We start from the raw sequence: 15,292 nt of genomic DNA on the forward strand, positions 1-15,292 counted from the left end.
CTGACCCCCCAAGCCTGTGTTCCGGCATGATGTTTCCCCTGATAAGCTGTCCTATATGCCACTTTGGTTCTCCATGTTGCACTTCTCAGGATGGTGGATTTGTGTAGGCTCTAAGCACTGTGGGAGCGGAGATGGTGGTACCTTGATTTCCATGGTTACATGCCTGGATCCTGTTATACAGTAGGCACTCAGCAGGCATAGATTGATTGGATAAAAGGATGGATGGATGGTCAAATGAATGAGTACGGTAAGAATGATTACTTCTGTTTTATGTATAGAAATCTCAAGGGGAAGAGATATTAAATTTTTGCCCAATATTGTCCTGCAAAGAGACAATAGTATCATAATTTGAACCCAGGGCAGCTGAAATTCCTCAAACACAATATTTTGATGGCCTATGCTGTGTATATACTGTTACAGGGGGATTAAAAGCTAGAGCTTTCGATGATAGATAGTTAAACAACACTTTATTTTTCCCCCAATAGGCCAGGGAAACTGAGGAAAGGCTAGTGTTTTAGTCAATTGGGTCTGGGGGATGAATAGGAGTCTGGGGGTGGGGAATCCTAGTGAAGGCAGGAAGGTGGGGAATGGCTGCTCTATGCAATGGGGAGAAGTGGGAACAAAGTCACACCTGACTCTTGTAGTTGAGTTCTTAGGTTCTGAAAAGAAGTTTACCTGGGTTCAAATTCTATTTCGGACACCTTTTTCTTTAATGGAGGTATTTGGCAGCTCATTTAATTTCTCTGCACCTCTGGGAAAAATTGTAATTATAATGATCAGGGGCAAATCAAATTTTCTTGCTTGTGTGAAACTTGAACAATATTTCAGGACTGTTTAAGATAAGGAATATATAAGATTTTTGGTAAATTTTATATAAATATGTGGCTGGTGGTTTACAGGATGTTGGAGCTGATGTCACCATGTCCATTGTAGTAGTCAAATGGCTACAGTGTTTGAGAAAAATCCCACGAAGTGTCGTGCAATTGCTTATCAATATTGCTTGGTGGTTGTCAGCTATTATTGCTAGTATTGCTGAGCATTCTCTGGACAGCTGCAGGCCCGCATTGCTGAAGACCCGGCTGGGAGGTTAAGTTTAAGCCAAACTGGGAAGTAGAAGTAGGGTAGGAGGTGTGGGGGCTTTCAAACAATAAGGAATTGATGTTTCAGTTGTACAACTAATGCTTTTAAAGTATTTATTATATATTTTTTCTTTTGAGAGAGGTTTCTTTCACTTTATATCCTTGGCTGATCTGGAACTCACTATGTAGACCAGGCTAGCCTTGGACTCATCTGTCTCTGCCTCCTGAATGCTGAGATTGATGGCATGTGCCACCATGTCCAGGTTAACTTTTCAGTATACAAAGTAATGGGATTTGTTGTGACATTTGTATGTGTCTATTTCTGTACTTCGCTCACCTTCACACCCTCGCCACGCCTCCTTGTTCCCCCTCCTTCCTTCCTCCGCTTTCCTTCTTCCTTTCGAGAGGATAAGATGTCCCTTATAGCCTCGTCAACTTTTGTTACTTTTTGTTTTCTTGATGACAAGTCATTCTGACTGATGGCGTCTCAATGTAGTTTTGATTGTCATTTGCATGATGACATACATTTCATGTATGTCTTATCTTTTGCATTTTTTTTTTTTAGAAATGTCTGTATTGTTCATTTGTCCCTTTTCCTGATTGGATACTTTAGGCTTTTCTGGTTTGTCTTTTTTGTTGCTTGTTTCTGGAGATGGAACCCCTGTCAGATGTATAGCTGACAAAGATTTTCTCCCTTTCTGCAGGTTCTGTTTCTTTTTTCAGTGCAAAACTCTTTAGTTTCATGTCAATTTGCCTTTTCCCCTGAGCTATTCTTTTCAGAATGTCCTTGACTATGCCTGTGGAAAGATCTGATGGAGATGCTTTCCGCACCTGTGTGGAAGGGCGCTCCTGGTGGAATACCAGAAGCGAGGAGACCCGTCAGAGCCCTCTGTCATGCTTAATGCCTGTGTATGTATGGTATGTTCGTGTGGGCACACATGTGCCATAGTATTTGTGTGTGGAGGTCAGGGGACAGCCCCACAAACTTGGGTCTCTCTTCCTTTCTGTGTGTCCTTGGGATTGAACTCAGGCCACCTCTCTTAGCCCTATATTTAGTAAATGAAAACTTTATCACCTCAAAAAAAATTAGAGTCCTTAACTAGGCACTTTTAATTTATTTATTTTATTTTATTTTTGGATTTTCGAGACAGGGTTTCTCCATAGGTTTTGGTTCCTGTCCTGGAACTAGCTCTTGTAGACCAGGCTGGCCTTGAACTCATAGAGATCTGCCTGCCTCTGCCTCCCTTGTGCTGGGAATAAAGGCGTGCGCCACCATCGACTTTTAAAAATGATGTTCAAGCATGCAGCGTTGTAAAACAGTGTGTGTTGTTAAAGAATGTACATGTTCAGTCACAAGATTTCAAGAAATTGTCCTTTTCTGTTTGGGGCTTCACATATTGCCGCTTTGTGGGGACATCCCTTCAGAACAAGAGGCTGAAGCAGTGGCTGTTGAACTCCTAAATTTGACAAGAGTGTTTGGTGAGATGCTTCCCTGCAATTAGATCTTCTGGAAGCTGCGTTGGGCATCACATACTGAAAAGTTTTTTTGTTGATTTTTCTAAAATTGTGGCCTCCATTGAGTTTCTTAGTTGTCCACGCAAACGTTAATTGTCACGTGTCTCTCAGTAATACTGCCCTGGTGAAGGCTGTAGGTTCCATCAGTAATGGCACTCATTGTTTCTAGATCATTCCCGGTATTCTTGGTTCTGCTGTTTTCTTATTCCTTCTGCTGTGTTGACATCTTTTATGATTTTAACTCAGTCTCTTTTACTTTTAGCTCATATTTTAGAATTGGCAGATGTTTTCTATAATGAGCTGCTTGGTCTCCGCTGGATCTATGCATCTCTTTTGCCCTGCATTGTCCCCAAATGCTGTGGCCTTTTGCATTCTTCCTGCATGGTATTCTCTTTTTTTTTTTTTTATATTTATTTATTTATTATGTATACAATATTCTGTCTGTGTGTATGTCTGCAGGCCAGAAGAGGGCACCAGACCTCATTACAGATGGTTGTGAGCCACCATGTGGTTGCTGGGAATTGAACTCAGGACCTTTGGAAGAGCAGGCAATGCTCTTAACCACTGAGCCATCTCTCCAGCCCCCCCTGCATGGTATTCTCATCCACTCTTGGCATCAGGAAGATATTTCTCGAAGCTCTCTGCTCTCTTCACCAATTTTTCTTCTTTAAAGATGTCTGTTATCTTCCAGCTCCTCCCTCAACAAACTGAACTCAAGTGCTTTCCCTTTTAGCTTGTGCGTCTGTCAGTGAATATCTAGTACTTTGTTCTTATTGACATAAAGTCTTGGTTTTCGATACACAAGCATCAGGATTTATGTATTGTCCATATATATGTTATTGTAATTTTAAACTTGCTTAATAAGGACATTTCATGAGGTTCTTGAATTTCAGGGTTTTTAATATGTTGCTCAGACACATAAAGTAATGAAAAGTTGACAAGCCTACTTGGTTTCAAGTTGGAAGGAAGATTGAAAGGAAATACATACTTCTGACTTTTCCTTAGTCACTGCCATTGCTGCCTCCTCACTCCCCCATCTTCTTATCTTCCTTGTCCCTAATTTCAGCACAATTAATAAAAACCCAGAGACAGATATTGGGGTTCAAGCTGAAGAGCAGAAAAGCAAAACAGTCACGCCACCAGAGAAGTCTTACCTATACCAAGACTGGGTGACCTGAGCCTCTGCCTCATCCCATTTTATATTCACCTTTAGTGCTGGGATTAAAGGTGTGTGACTCCCTAGTACTAGGATTAAAGCTGTGAGCCACCAGCACCTGGATCCGTTTCTGCTTTGACTTTGTGTAGTGGCACTGGACACACAGAGATCCATCTGCCTCTGTCTCTTGAGTCCTGGGATGAAAGGTGTGCCACCACTGCCTGGCCTCTAGTGGCTTAGTTTTGCTCTCTGCGTTTCAGGCAAGCTTTATTTATTAAAACATAAATAAAATATTACTGCATAGGACTCTTTCAAAGCCTTGTAGGATGGATTGCATTGTAAGAAGTTTTTTCTTTTTTTGCTTTGAAATGTATTAGTTTCCAAACCCATCCAGGCATAGACTTAGGACACTCATTGCTATTTGTTCTTCTTGTGTTCTGATGGCTTTATTTTGTTTGTTTGCTATGGAAAATTCTCTGCTATCATTTTTTAGATGTTACTTTTCTGCCTTCCCTTTGCTTCCTCCCTAAACCTTGGAGAGAGACAGATAAAACCTCCCATCCAGTGTGCAGCTACCAGCTGCAAGTATACAGCGTGCAGCAGCTACACGGAAGAAAATGAGTTTGGGATGTTTATGCGGAAGCCCGTCACTACAGCCTCAGTATTTCCAACCTTCTGTTTAATATTTTTAATCCGGAGCTCAAACTAATACTGTGATTGAATCCCTCCTTTGGTTTTCAGGTACTAATTGTCTTTTACAGTGTGTGCTCTAGAGTGTATGCCTATTTATGGGGTGCGATGCAATGATTTCAATGGCCTCATCTTTTTTAACCTAGCATCTCTGATTCCTTTGTGATTACAGTCACAAGTTATGTTTTTTTGTTCTCTCTCTATGATCTTGAGGTTCTCAGATGCTCAACCCTCTCCTTGATGCTTTGCATTTCTGTCTAGGAGACTTTGTCTTGGATGTGACTTTGTCAGTTCTCAGTGTCACCTTCCTTCTGTGGTGTAGCATTCTAGTTGACAGGTTACACTGACTCTGTGTGTGTGTGTGTGTGTATCAGTCAGAGGTTAATGTTTGGAGTCTTTGTCATTCTCCACCTTATCTTTTGAGGCAGAGCCTCTCACTGAGACCCTCCCTGATTTGACTGACCGGTCTGTAAGCTCCGGGGATCAGCCTGTGTCTGCCTCCCCAGTCCTTGGGTAGCAGGTATGCACCACTGTGCTCAGCTTCAGTGTGGGCACTGGGGGTCTGAGTTCAGATCTGATGTTTGTATGATAAGCACATTGCTATGGGAGCATTTTAAAAACTTGTCAGCTTTGCTTTTCCTTCATCTAATGAGTTTCTCATCTTATTTTGAAGTCCCATTTCATTTTTTAGTTGATATATTAATTATGTCTATTTATGGCATTCAGTGTGATTATTGTTTTGGCATGCTGTGGTCATATTAGGGTGATTAGCATACCTACTACCTTGGCCATTTATCCTTTCTTGTGAATTCTGCTGATTTGTGGGGTCTTTTAGTGTAGAAACTGGTCCAAAGGATCCAGGCTCATCATGTCTTGGTGAGCTGGGCCCAAGCTTTCTTCTCAGGCATGGATGTAGTTCTGAATAAGCCCTGGTCTGTGGATGGTGGCCCGGGATTCTCCCAGCACCCTTTGCCAGCTTGGAGAGCCTGAGTCAGCCTTGGCTTCATGCCTGGGGATTTTGGCCCATGTGTCCTTGAGAACAGAACAGCTGGCCACCTCTGTTTGTCTCCAACTCTGTAGTCAGTGGCCTACCACTGAGGCTTGGTTTGTTTCCAGGGTGAAAAGATGTTGATCTTGCTTTGCGCCCTGCAGAGGTTTTGCTTTCTTCCTTATATTTTACAAATATTTAATTTGTCCTTGGAGGGGTTTGTTTGGATTTAAAGCTTGCTGGTCCATCCTGACATTAAGTTTGCAACTTTCCATTGTAGGGCCTTTTGGAATTTATCCAATCAACTATTAAAGATCATTGCCCTCTGCTTGTGAGCATTAATCTCCTGATTTTGTCAAGCAGTCCCTCACATTCTTGGACACCTCCTGCTTCTCCTACCTGCCATTTCTTATGTTTTGTATCCCCAACCTAGTCAGCCTTCCTCCTTCCTACCATCCAGACTCTCCTGTGCAGCTTTCCTTGGCCACGCTTAACTATAGCAATCATGGCCTTTTCTGAAGTCATCCTATTTTTCTCGTTTGTCTACATCATTCCTCTCTTGTATAGAGAGTTGCTTATCTCATGCTTGTAGACCCTGGATCCCTGCATCCAGCATCCCTACACCTAGCTCATGGATGTAGTACTGATTTTAAACCTGAAGTGAGACAGACATATCAGGTAGAAAACATGACATCTAACTTTTGGGTATCTCATATCTAGCTTTGGGATATGTTTACCTATTTGTTGTTGGCTTATTTATTATATATTTTCATAACTTTGCATCTTTCTTTCTTTCTTTCTTTCAGAAATTTTAAAATTCTATTTCACTCCCCATTCCCTGACTCCTTTTTTCTATATTTAAGGCCCATTTTTATTGCAGCCCTCCTCTCATATACAGGAGGCGTTCACGTGGGGTGTGTATCCTTGCACAGATAGCACATTGTCACAAAGTCTTGGAGTCTGCCACAGCTGCCACTAGATCCCATCAGTTCTTCCCACGAAGTACCTGTTGTCCAGTGTCCTTCCATCCTTACCTCTACTATGAGAGTTGGTCTTCATGAACTATTAGACCCTCTGTACTTTCTTCTGTCACAAGCAATTCTTGCCTCTAATTTTTCATATGCTATTGTCCATATTAGTTTCTAAAACAGAGTTGATCAAGTTGTATTCATTTGGCATTGTTCAAGGGTTCTGTCTGGCTATAGAGGTAAGTCTTGATCTCTTGGCTTGCTGTTCAAGGTTCCTCCCCATCATCCCTATGCCTTGTTGTCTGGGTCCTCTTTAGCGGCTGTACTTGGTGTCTTGGCATCCTTGAATCCATGCCCTGATTGGGCTTGGAGCTGAGGATATGACATTCACTCTGTGTTTGTTTGTTTTGTTTTGTTTTTTCATTTCTGTGACTGGTTTTATATTTCCTGACCTGCTGGCACAAGTTCTTTTGATGGCACACCTGTGCCTGATCCAGGTAGAAAGGCTTTTTGCTTCTCAAGTCTCATATAGTAGTTCACACACCTGTCACTCACAGTCACGTATCCAAGATTTTCTGTCCTCTGCTGGCTTTTGAACTTCTCAGTGCATCTTTGTTTCCCGAAGCTCCACAATATGGGGAGTGCCTAATCAGTTGTATCAAACTGAAAGTCGGGTGCTATCTGTGCTCATGTTAAAAAGCAGATGAGCCTAGAAGGTCGCATACCCCTGTTAGCCTTGCTTGTGTGTGAAACACTAGTCAAAAGAAAACCAAGTTTTCAGTTTAATGTTAATATACAGTAATCTGGAAGCTGCCTTTTTTTTTTTTGGAGGAATATGGCTTTGCTAAGGTAGACAATAAATTTAAAACGAGCCTGCATCAATATAATTTTGGTGTTCGAATGAACTGAAAACACTCATGTCATGGTTGACTTAGTCAAGCAGGGTGTCAACAATCTGTCATCTAACAATTGAACTCTTTGTGATTGTTGAAAAGCCTATATTAAATTCTTCCAGAAAAGAAGACTCTATTAAAAGCCATGTAGGAAGGTAAAAGAATATTTTACATCATGTTTTAATTAGCCAGAATTGTCTTTTTACATCTTGGGGCTCTAGGAATACATAAAGGACACAAGGAAACTGTATATACCCTTTTCAAAGCCGATTTTTATCACAGCAATTTAGGCTTTTTGTGTTGACATGGTGACCACAAAGCCTTCTCCAGTGGTATTTCGACTACAATCCCCGAAAAGTTTGCATTGCGTCGCTGGAAATGAGTTCTTTAAAGTGTGGAGAAACCACATTTGTGGAAATACGTATTGTGTGCACATTCTGTGTGTTAACTCTTAAGCAGTATAAAAAAGGCTCAAGTGATTATAGAGACATGAAAAGGATATAAGAGGGGAACATAAAGGGAGCTGTAGATTAACATTCCCCTGGTGTTCACTTGTTCAATACTTTGTATGCAAGAGTATAAAATAAAACCCCCTATTACCAAATGTGTAGTTATCATAATTACCTAAAATGTTAAACTAAACTCCTTTCTTTGCTTTGTTTTTGGCTCTATAGTTGGAATTCATACTGGGGATAACAAACAGACCAGGTTTTTCTTTCTTAAGAGACTCGGGGAAATAGATAAATAGAAATTCAGAGTAGCAAAAGGGCCACACAGAAAGGCTCTGACTTTTCCCAGGAGCTAACCTTGAGAGCATTTGTAGAAACCACTGGAGCAGAAGATACCTCCTTACCTATCTACTGTCAAGGTGCTAATCTTCTGTCATTTTCTTATTTGTTGCTTTTGACAGCCAGCTTATGGCTGTATTTACTGTCTGTACTGTAAGCATATCTATAATTATGAGACATTTTCCTGCCACAGCTAAGTAGCTGGGTTGTTTAAGAAAGAAACGCCCCTCCAGAAGCGCTGAAACTTTAAAGTTATTATGTACATCTGCCAATCTGCCAAAACAGATTAGAAACAAATTCCCAGAACAGAACAAGCCGTCTTGATCTCTTTACCTAACACTTTGTTTTATATCAAACCTTCCCTACTTTCAGGGAATGAGACTCCTGGGGGGAAGCTCGTATTTTGACATAAAACACTTTGAGGCTGAAAATACCAAGCAATTAATTTTAACCTTATTTCCCAGGTTGAACATTGCTGCATTATTTTATGGTATCCATACTGGAACAATGCCGTGTATTATTCATAATAGACTTGATCTAGTCTGAGAGCCTCGTAGAACTTACTGATCAAATGAGCTCCAGATTAAATGTCAGTTATATAAAACACTTGTGAGCATAAAATAATTTTTATACTTCAGGTCTCATGACCACCTCCATTTTCTTCATCATTATCTTTATTTATTTATTTTTGAGACAATGGCATTGACACATGGACGCATCAAAAACGCTGAGCAAACAGAATTAAACCATTATTTAGCCAAAATACTCCAAGTATGGATTTGCTTTTGAGATAGGGTCTCTCTGTGTTGTCCTGGCTGTTGTGGAACTCACTGTGTAGACCAGCCTTTCCTCTAATTCACGGAGATTCTCCTGCCTCCCTGATTCTGAGATTAAAGGCGTGGGCCACCACATCTGGCCATGGGAATGTTTTTATAATGATTCCTTTTTTATTCAGTTCTGATGAAAAAGAATTTCAAAACATACTATCTCTTTTAAGGTGATACATGTAATATCTGTTTTAATTCGTGTAACTGTGCTCTTAACAGGGTGAAAGAGCCTGCTAGCTGGAAGAGGTAGTGATCGCAGGATAAATGTTTGCCAGGCTCCCAGGCTTCAGACTCCATCATGGACTAGTTGAGCAATCTGGGGCAAATAACTTCACTGCTGTGTGCCACACTTTGCTCATCTGGGAAACGGGCAGTATGAAGGATTTATTGAGTAAATACATCAAAGATGTCTAAACTGGGTCTGACATATAGGAAGGTACTCAGTGAACATCTCAGAATAGATGGCCTGCCAAGTAATGTATCCAATTTATTAAGAATTCCGAATGGTTTCTTCATCTGGTTCAGTAAAGTTAATAGTAATTATAGTGTTTTTCAGATACAAAGTACATTTTTATTATAAAAATTAAAACTCTAATAGCTGGCTACTATCTTTACTACATAATACTGGTTGAGCATCTCTCATCTGAAATGATTTTGAATTTTATTTGCATACACACACACACACACATACACATATCCATATTATGCTTACTGGGGTCCACATATGACCGGATTATGTTTGCTCTACAGCTTACGGATATAGTGTGAAGGTAATATCGTGCACTTTTGATGTCGTTTCTTTGTTTCTTGTGCCTGTATGTTGACTTCCTCACCATATGAGGCCCCTGTGGAGTTGTTGCTTATGTTTAGTAGTTGTATATTTTGAAGTCTTTTGGAGTTTGGCTCTCACCTCTGCGCCATACAGACAGTCGGAAGACATTCTGTACAGTTGGTTGTCCTTGCAGGTACCTGTACAAGAAGCCTGAAATCATGCTTTGCTATGGTGTGCATTCAATTAAACTAGCAGCTGGGGCAGCTTTAGGCATCCGTCACCTGTGCCGAGATCCCACTGCAGTGTACAGGAGGGTTTTCTTCAAGGTCTCCGTGGAGCACGGGGGACCCGAGAGCGCATGAACCTGATCTCATTCCGTAGGCACCCAGTGCTTTGGAATCTATTGTTTACCGCTGTACATGGTTCCTCCTCTAGAGAAAAGGCCTTGGGAGCGTTAGCTGCGATTTCTTGAAGTCAGTATGTCTTGCAGACTCTGTCCGGTGTTTCTCGTTCCCCTTTAGTCTTTTTCATTAAGCAGTTTTATTTTTAGACTGAGAATAAAGGAGGTTAATTTCTTACAAAACACTGAAGTTGCAGTAACTTGCTAAACACATTTTTACTGATCTTTGATTGTATTCTTTTAGCTTTCCCTTCTATCTTATGAAGAAAGAAACCGTGGGATATTATCTGTTCCGAGAGCCTTAGCATTGCATTTTCCTCCCACTCTGACTAATATTTCTATAATTGTTTGTCGAACAAGTGAATTGGCAGGACCAAAGGTCCTGCTTTGGCCTAATTTGTTTGCAAAGCTCTGCAGAGCCATTTCAGCAGCGTAAGAGAGCAAACTGGGTGTGGAAACCACGAAGCAGGAGGGACCGTGGCAAACTATGTTTAAGGCTGGACTGAATCCCAGGGTCCGTGGGCCTTTGCTATACAAAAGTAGAAGCTTTAGTGGGGAGGCCAGTGACTGCATACTGCATGTGAGTAACAGAAATCAGAGGTATTCTAAATTGTTTCCGCCTTCCAGATCAGGGAGTTAGGAAATGAAAACTATAAATACACACCTGGGTTCACGACATGCACCTGATGATGTCTGAAGGAAGTTTCCTTTCCGGCTATTTGCTGTGTTCTCCACTGACTGGGAACTGACAAAGCCTGGAGTCTCTAGGAGGAGTATGCCAGTGCAACTGTGCTGTTGTAACTTTGTAAGCCATTTAAGGAGCCCTAATTTCTGTTGGTGAGAGTGTGGGCAACTTTTCTAATCGGAGCAAAAGCCCGAGTTGAACGTTCTGGAATGCACAGGTGTGGTGTCCTTGCTGCCAGGGAGACACTTCACTGGCTGTGTCTCTGACTCTGAAGTCAGACTTAAGGAGATGCAGGGGGTGCGAGGAGGGGGAAGCAGTTTGGGCAATGATTACCAATATAGCTACTGCTCAGCAGGTGGGTTTGATAACATTAGCCCACACCACAGGACATTCCCTCTGTGGGATCACCACTTATAGTATGTTGCTTAATTCTTATCGTCTCCCTTCTCATTTGAAGCTTTACTATAAGTCAAATCTAAGAAAATCAGACTGCAAAGACCCTTTTCCCTTCTCTAAGAGTGCTCGACCTTGGACCTCTTTTGGCCTCGAGAGCCGCCCTCTTCCTTTTTCTCTTGTTCTTTGCTGGTGGTACACAATGTTCATTTTATTTATTTATTTATTTATTTATTTATTTATTTATTTATTTATTTGGTTTTTTTGAGACAGGGTTTCTCTGTGGCTTTGGAGCCTGTCCTGGAACTAGCTCTTGTAGACCAGGCTGGCCTTGAACTCACAGAGATCTACCTGTCTCTGCCTCCAGAGTGCTGGGATTAAAGGCGTGCGCCACCACCGCCCGGCCACAATTTCATTTTTAGACTGTGCACATCACTATCTTGTTAAATACATATCTCCACCTTTATTTCATGTGTTATGTCAGCGGGCTTCACCTTTTGTGAATAGGATCATAACTGCCAACTTGGGTTAAAAATATTTAGTAAGTGGCTATTGATGCAGAATAAAGTTTCATGGGACTTTGAGATGAACAGTTAGCTTTATGTTCTCATAAATTCTTTGGAAGCTCTGTGTGTGTGTGTGTGTGTGTGTGTGTGTGTGTGCGCACGCACGTGTGCGCATGCATACACGTGCATTACTGATAGCTGTATCATCACCAAACTGGACCAGTCTTGAAATTAGTAAGATCTATTAATAAAATACTCCTGATAACAAAAGGCTGCAGTTCAGACTGAAAAAGTATTGCTAGAAAAGACAGCATCTTGCAGAGAACCACGTAGGCTTTGTTGCTGTAGGCATTTGATGAGAGGAACCAGGCAAAGGGCTCTTACTGCTCAGAACTGATCTGTCTCCTCTGTGTCACCACCATATACTGCTCAGAGACAACTTTGGTGAGCTTCCTGCTGCTTTTAGACTTCTCCTGATTGTCTCTGCTGTCCTGGCATTCTGGCACATGCTCTTCTTCTATCAGTGTCCCTGTCGCTGTGGAAGGATCTGTTTTGTTCATTCCTGCTCACCGGCTGTGCAGTTGTCACAGGACCCTTGTGCTCGCCATGCCTTTGGGTCCTCAGATGAGATTCCAAAGCCACTTGTGCTTTGTGTTCCCACAATGGAAAAGATTTATAAGGTATTTACTAAACTCAGGCGTTCTTAAGGACCATCTTTAAGTGGCTGCTAATTCTGTTTGATAAGCATGTTCATGCCACTTATGTGTATTAAGTAAAAAAAAAAAATCCAAAGCTTGTTCTCACAGCTCTCAATTAGTTACAACTATCATTTAATATTTCTGAGTCAGAGTCAGTATTATTACTCTAAGGCTCAAGAATCAAATCAAAGCAAAGGCTACACCTTTACTTTCAATCATTACTTGGTTGTAATCACGATGAAACATGATTAAATCTTTTGAAATAGAAAACGTTCTAACAGCTCCTTTACCTAACCAAATGTCTTGCTTTCTTAGTAGAAGTGCTCTCTCCTTTCTCCTTTGCTTTCTTACTTCATTTCATGTGTCTTTTACATAACAGACCCGAACTGCCTTGTGTTGAAGGAGGAGGTTGGAGGACGTTTTAGCAGCTTTACGTGCGATGGTTAACCTCAGCTTGTGTCTCTCCCTACACAGTCCCTTCAGTCTGAATATGTTCATTACTAAGGCCTTGCCACTCCAGCGAAGGCGGTTCCGTTCTTACACATCTGGACGCGCAATGCGGAGGGGAACAGCTGCTTGCCCGGAGGATGTCCCTCTCTTCTGAGCCTAGAGAGTGTTTGACACAGCGCCGTTGAGAGACTTGAGACCGGAGCACTGGCTAACGACTACTATAAATGTACTGTAACCATCTTAATGGAGGCGTCCATACTTGTAAAGACAGTTTTCATGTTGAATTTGGTATTTTTCAAAGGTTATTTTTAATGTATTTCAGTAATGCATTTGTTACTGCATTTACATGTACAGTGTTACATTATATACGTATCGTGAACTTTATAAAAGACTATTTTGATAATTTTATAAATATATAAAATTATGTAAAAGCTAGACTATATTTTGATTTAGACTTTTCCTGCTGTTTGCTACCAAAAAAATTGTATTTTAAATTTGTTTGGCTTTAGTATGGCTTTGTCTATGATGAGTAAAGAATTCTTCCTTATTAAGTGGAAGGAGGGAGCACCTTTTTAGAAAGTGACTTTAAGGCTCCCCCTGTGAGTTCAGAAGATCAGAGCATTCTCTGCTGAAGTCTGCCTGAACTGGAGTTCATCCAAATTTGTCTCTACCAAGAGTGGCGTTGTTTGGTAGGGTTTATTTAGGAAAAAACTTTCCCCCTTTGTTTTGTTCTTCAACTGTTTGAGTAGGAGGCTTAAAAAAAAAAATCCCACAAAACTTTACCATCTCTTTAAGACCAGAAATCGCTGTGAGTCTCTCCTAAAAGCATGATTTTTTTCCTCTATGAAATGACAGAACATTCCAAATGCTTTATTTTCTTTCCTCCTCTCATGAGTGCTTTTTTTAAAAAAATGCCTTAAACCATGTATTTTGCTTATACCTCCTTGTAAATATGCCAAGGAAGGCTACGGATTTTAAGAAACATGCCTACGGTTTGTGAGAACACTCTCAGTTAATGTACAATAATGCTGTTAAAGACCAAAAAGCACTTCAGGAGAGCTAACAACTCCAAACACTCTGCTTTGGGTACGAGGTGATCATTGCCTGGTAAGCAGGCGTGGTCTGATGTCAGTTTCAAAGCAATGAAGGAATAAACCGAAGAAAATGCTGCTAAGTAGATCTGTACACTAAAGGAGATAGATTAATGGAGCATACCCCCCATTGTCCAGACATGGGTCTGCCTAGAACCGGATGTCAAAGTGAAAGGGCCCCCGAGGGTACATCCAGCCCTTTCATGAGAGTATGATTCCGTATTTGTTTCCTGAACTCTATGGGCTTCTTGTCTATATGAGATAGGGAGTCTTAGATATTGATTCTCTTCCAGGCTGCTTGAGAATGGGCAAGGGCTAGTTAAACTGATCATGCAAAGTGTTGAGCTATTTATGATGTATTTATTAGGAGGGGGTATCTTCAGACTAGTATATGTGCTTCAGCAAGATACCTTGTTCACCTTTTATACTTTTTAAAAGGCATTGGAATGAATGTTTGACTCAGGTTTGTTGACATCATTCCCCATGACTGCAGTACCAAATAATTGCACTCACCCGATGGAAAGTTGAGCTATATGTTTTTAGAATCAAAAAAAATAAAGAGGAATTAAATTGTTTATCTTTTCTAAAGTTGAAAAGTAAAATATTTTATTATGAGTTATTATTTTAAAAAGTTGGTTCGTTGTATAGGAAGAGAATACTATTTCTTTCAAGTTCTCATTGAAAAGTAGTTGTAGCAGCATTTGAGATGTGGGCGAAGAGAGCCGTGCTATCGTTTTTAGTTGTTCTATGAACACCAAGGAGTGCAGCTACTAAAATGATTGTAAAGTTGACTCCTGTAAATTTTCCATAATTACGTGTGTATATACGTCTGATGTATCTACATGTGTATGTCTTATGCTTATTTATACACATGAACATACATAAGGCACACCAAGAAGGGGATGTATATACTATAGAGATTATATAGCAGAGAGATTCTCTACTTATAATAAAAATGGTTTACCATGTATTTTGTTATGAATAGTTTGTCTCCCAGAGGATATTTTGTTCTATTTTGAAGTGTAGAAGAATACACTGCTAATAAATAAAAGTTTTACGCAATTTACTCCTGGACATTCATCATTTTGATTTTGAGTTCTCGGGTCCTTAAGTCTCTTTGTAACTTTAGTTTGACTCCACGTGGTTGGCTCTCTTTGGCTCCCTTGGGCTCAGCATTCTTGATTTTCAGTTATTTTATCTTGTATTGCTATCCTTATGCTGCTCCTCATGCACAAGACCACACTTTCTTTTTTTTAAAATTTATTTATTTATTAAAGATTTCTGTCTCTTCCCCGCCACCGCCTCCCATTTCCCTCCCCCTCCCCTAATCAAGTCCCCCTCCCTTGTCAGCCCAAAGAGCAATCAGGGTTTCCTGCCCTGTGGGGAGTCCAAG

At 40.7% G+C, this 15,292-nt stretch overlaps 1 protein-coding gene across 1 annotated transcript in view; it reads left to right on the forward strand.

Moving 5' to 3' along the window:
* The window catches only part of Cdc14a (cell division cycle 14A), a 143,293-nt gene extending 128,334 nt beyond the window's left edge, over nt 1–14,959 (forward strand). Inside the window, exon 16 of the mRNA XM_041652770.1 lies at nt 12,833–14,959. Within this exon, the coding sequence (XP_041508704.1) occupies nt 12,833–12,862 (30 nt within the window). The 3' untranslated portion in view covers nt 12,863–14,959. The remainder of the gene's footprint in view (nt 1–12,832) is intronic.
* The last annotated feature ends 333 nt before the right edge of the window (nt 14,960–15,292 follow it).

This window comes from Microtus oregoni, unplaced genomic scaffold (genome assembly GCF_018167655.1).
Source record: "Microtus oregoni isolate MIOR12 unplaced genomic scaffold, Mior012 000000F_ref0000247, whole genome shotgun sequence".
Lineage (NCBI taxonomy): Eukaryota > Metazoa > Chordata > Mammalia > Rodentia > Cricetidae > Microtus > Microtus oregoni.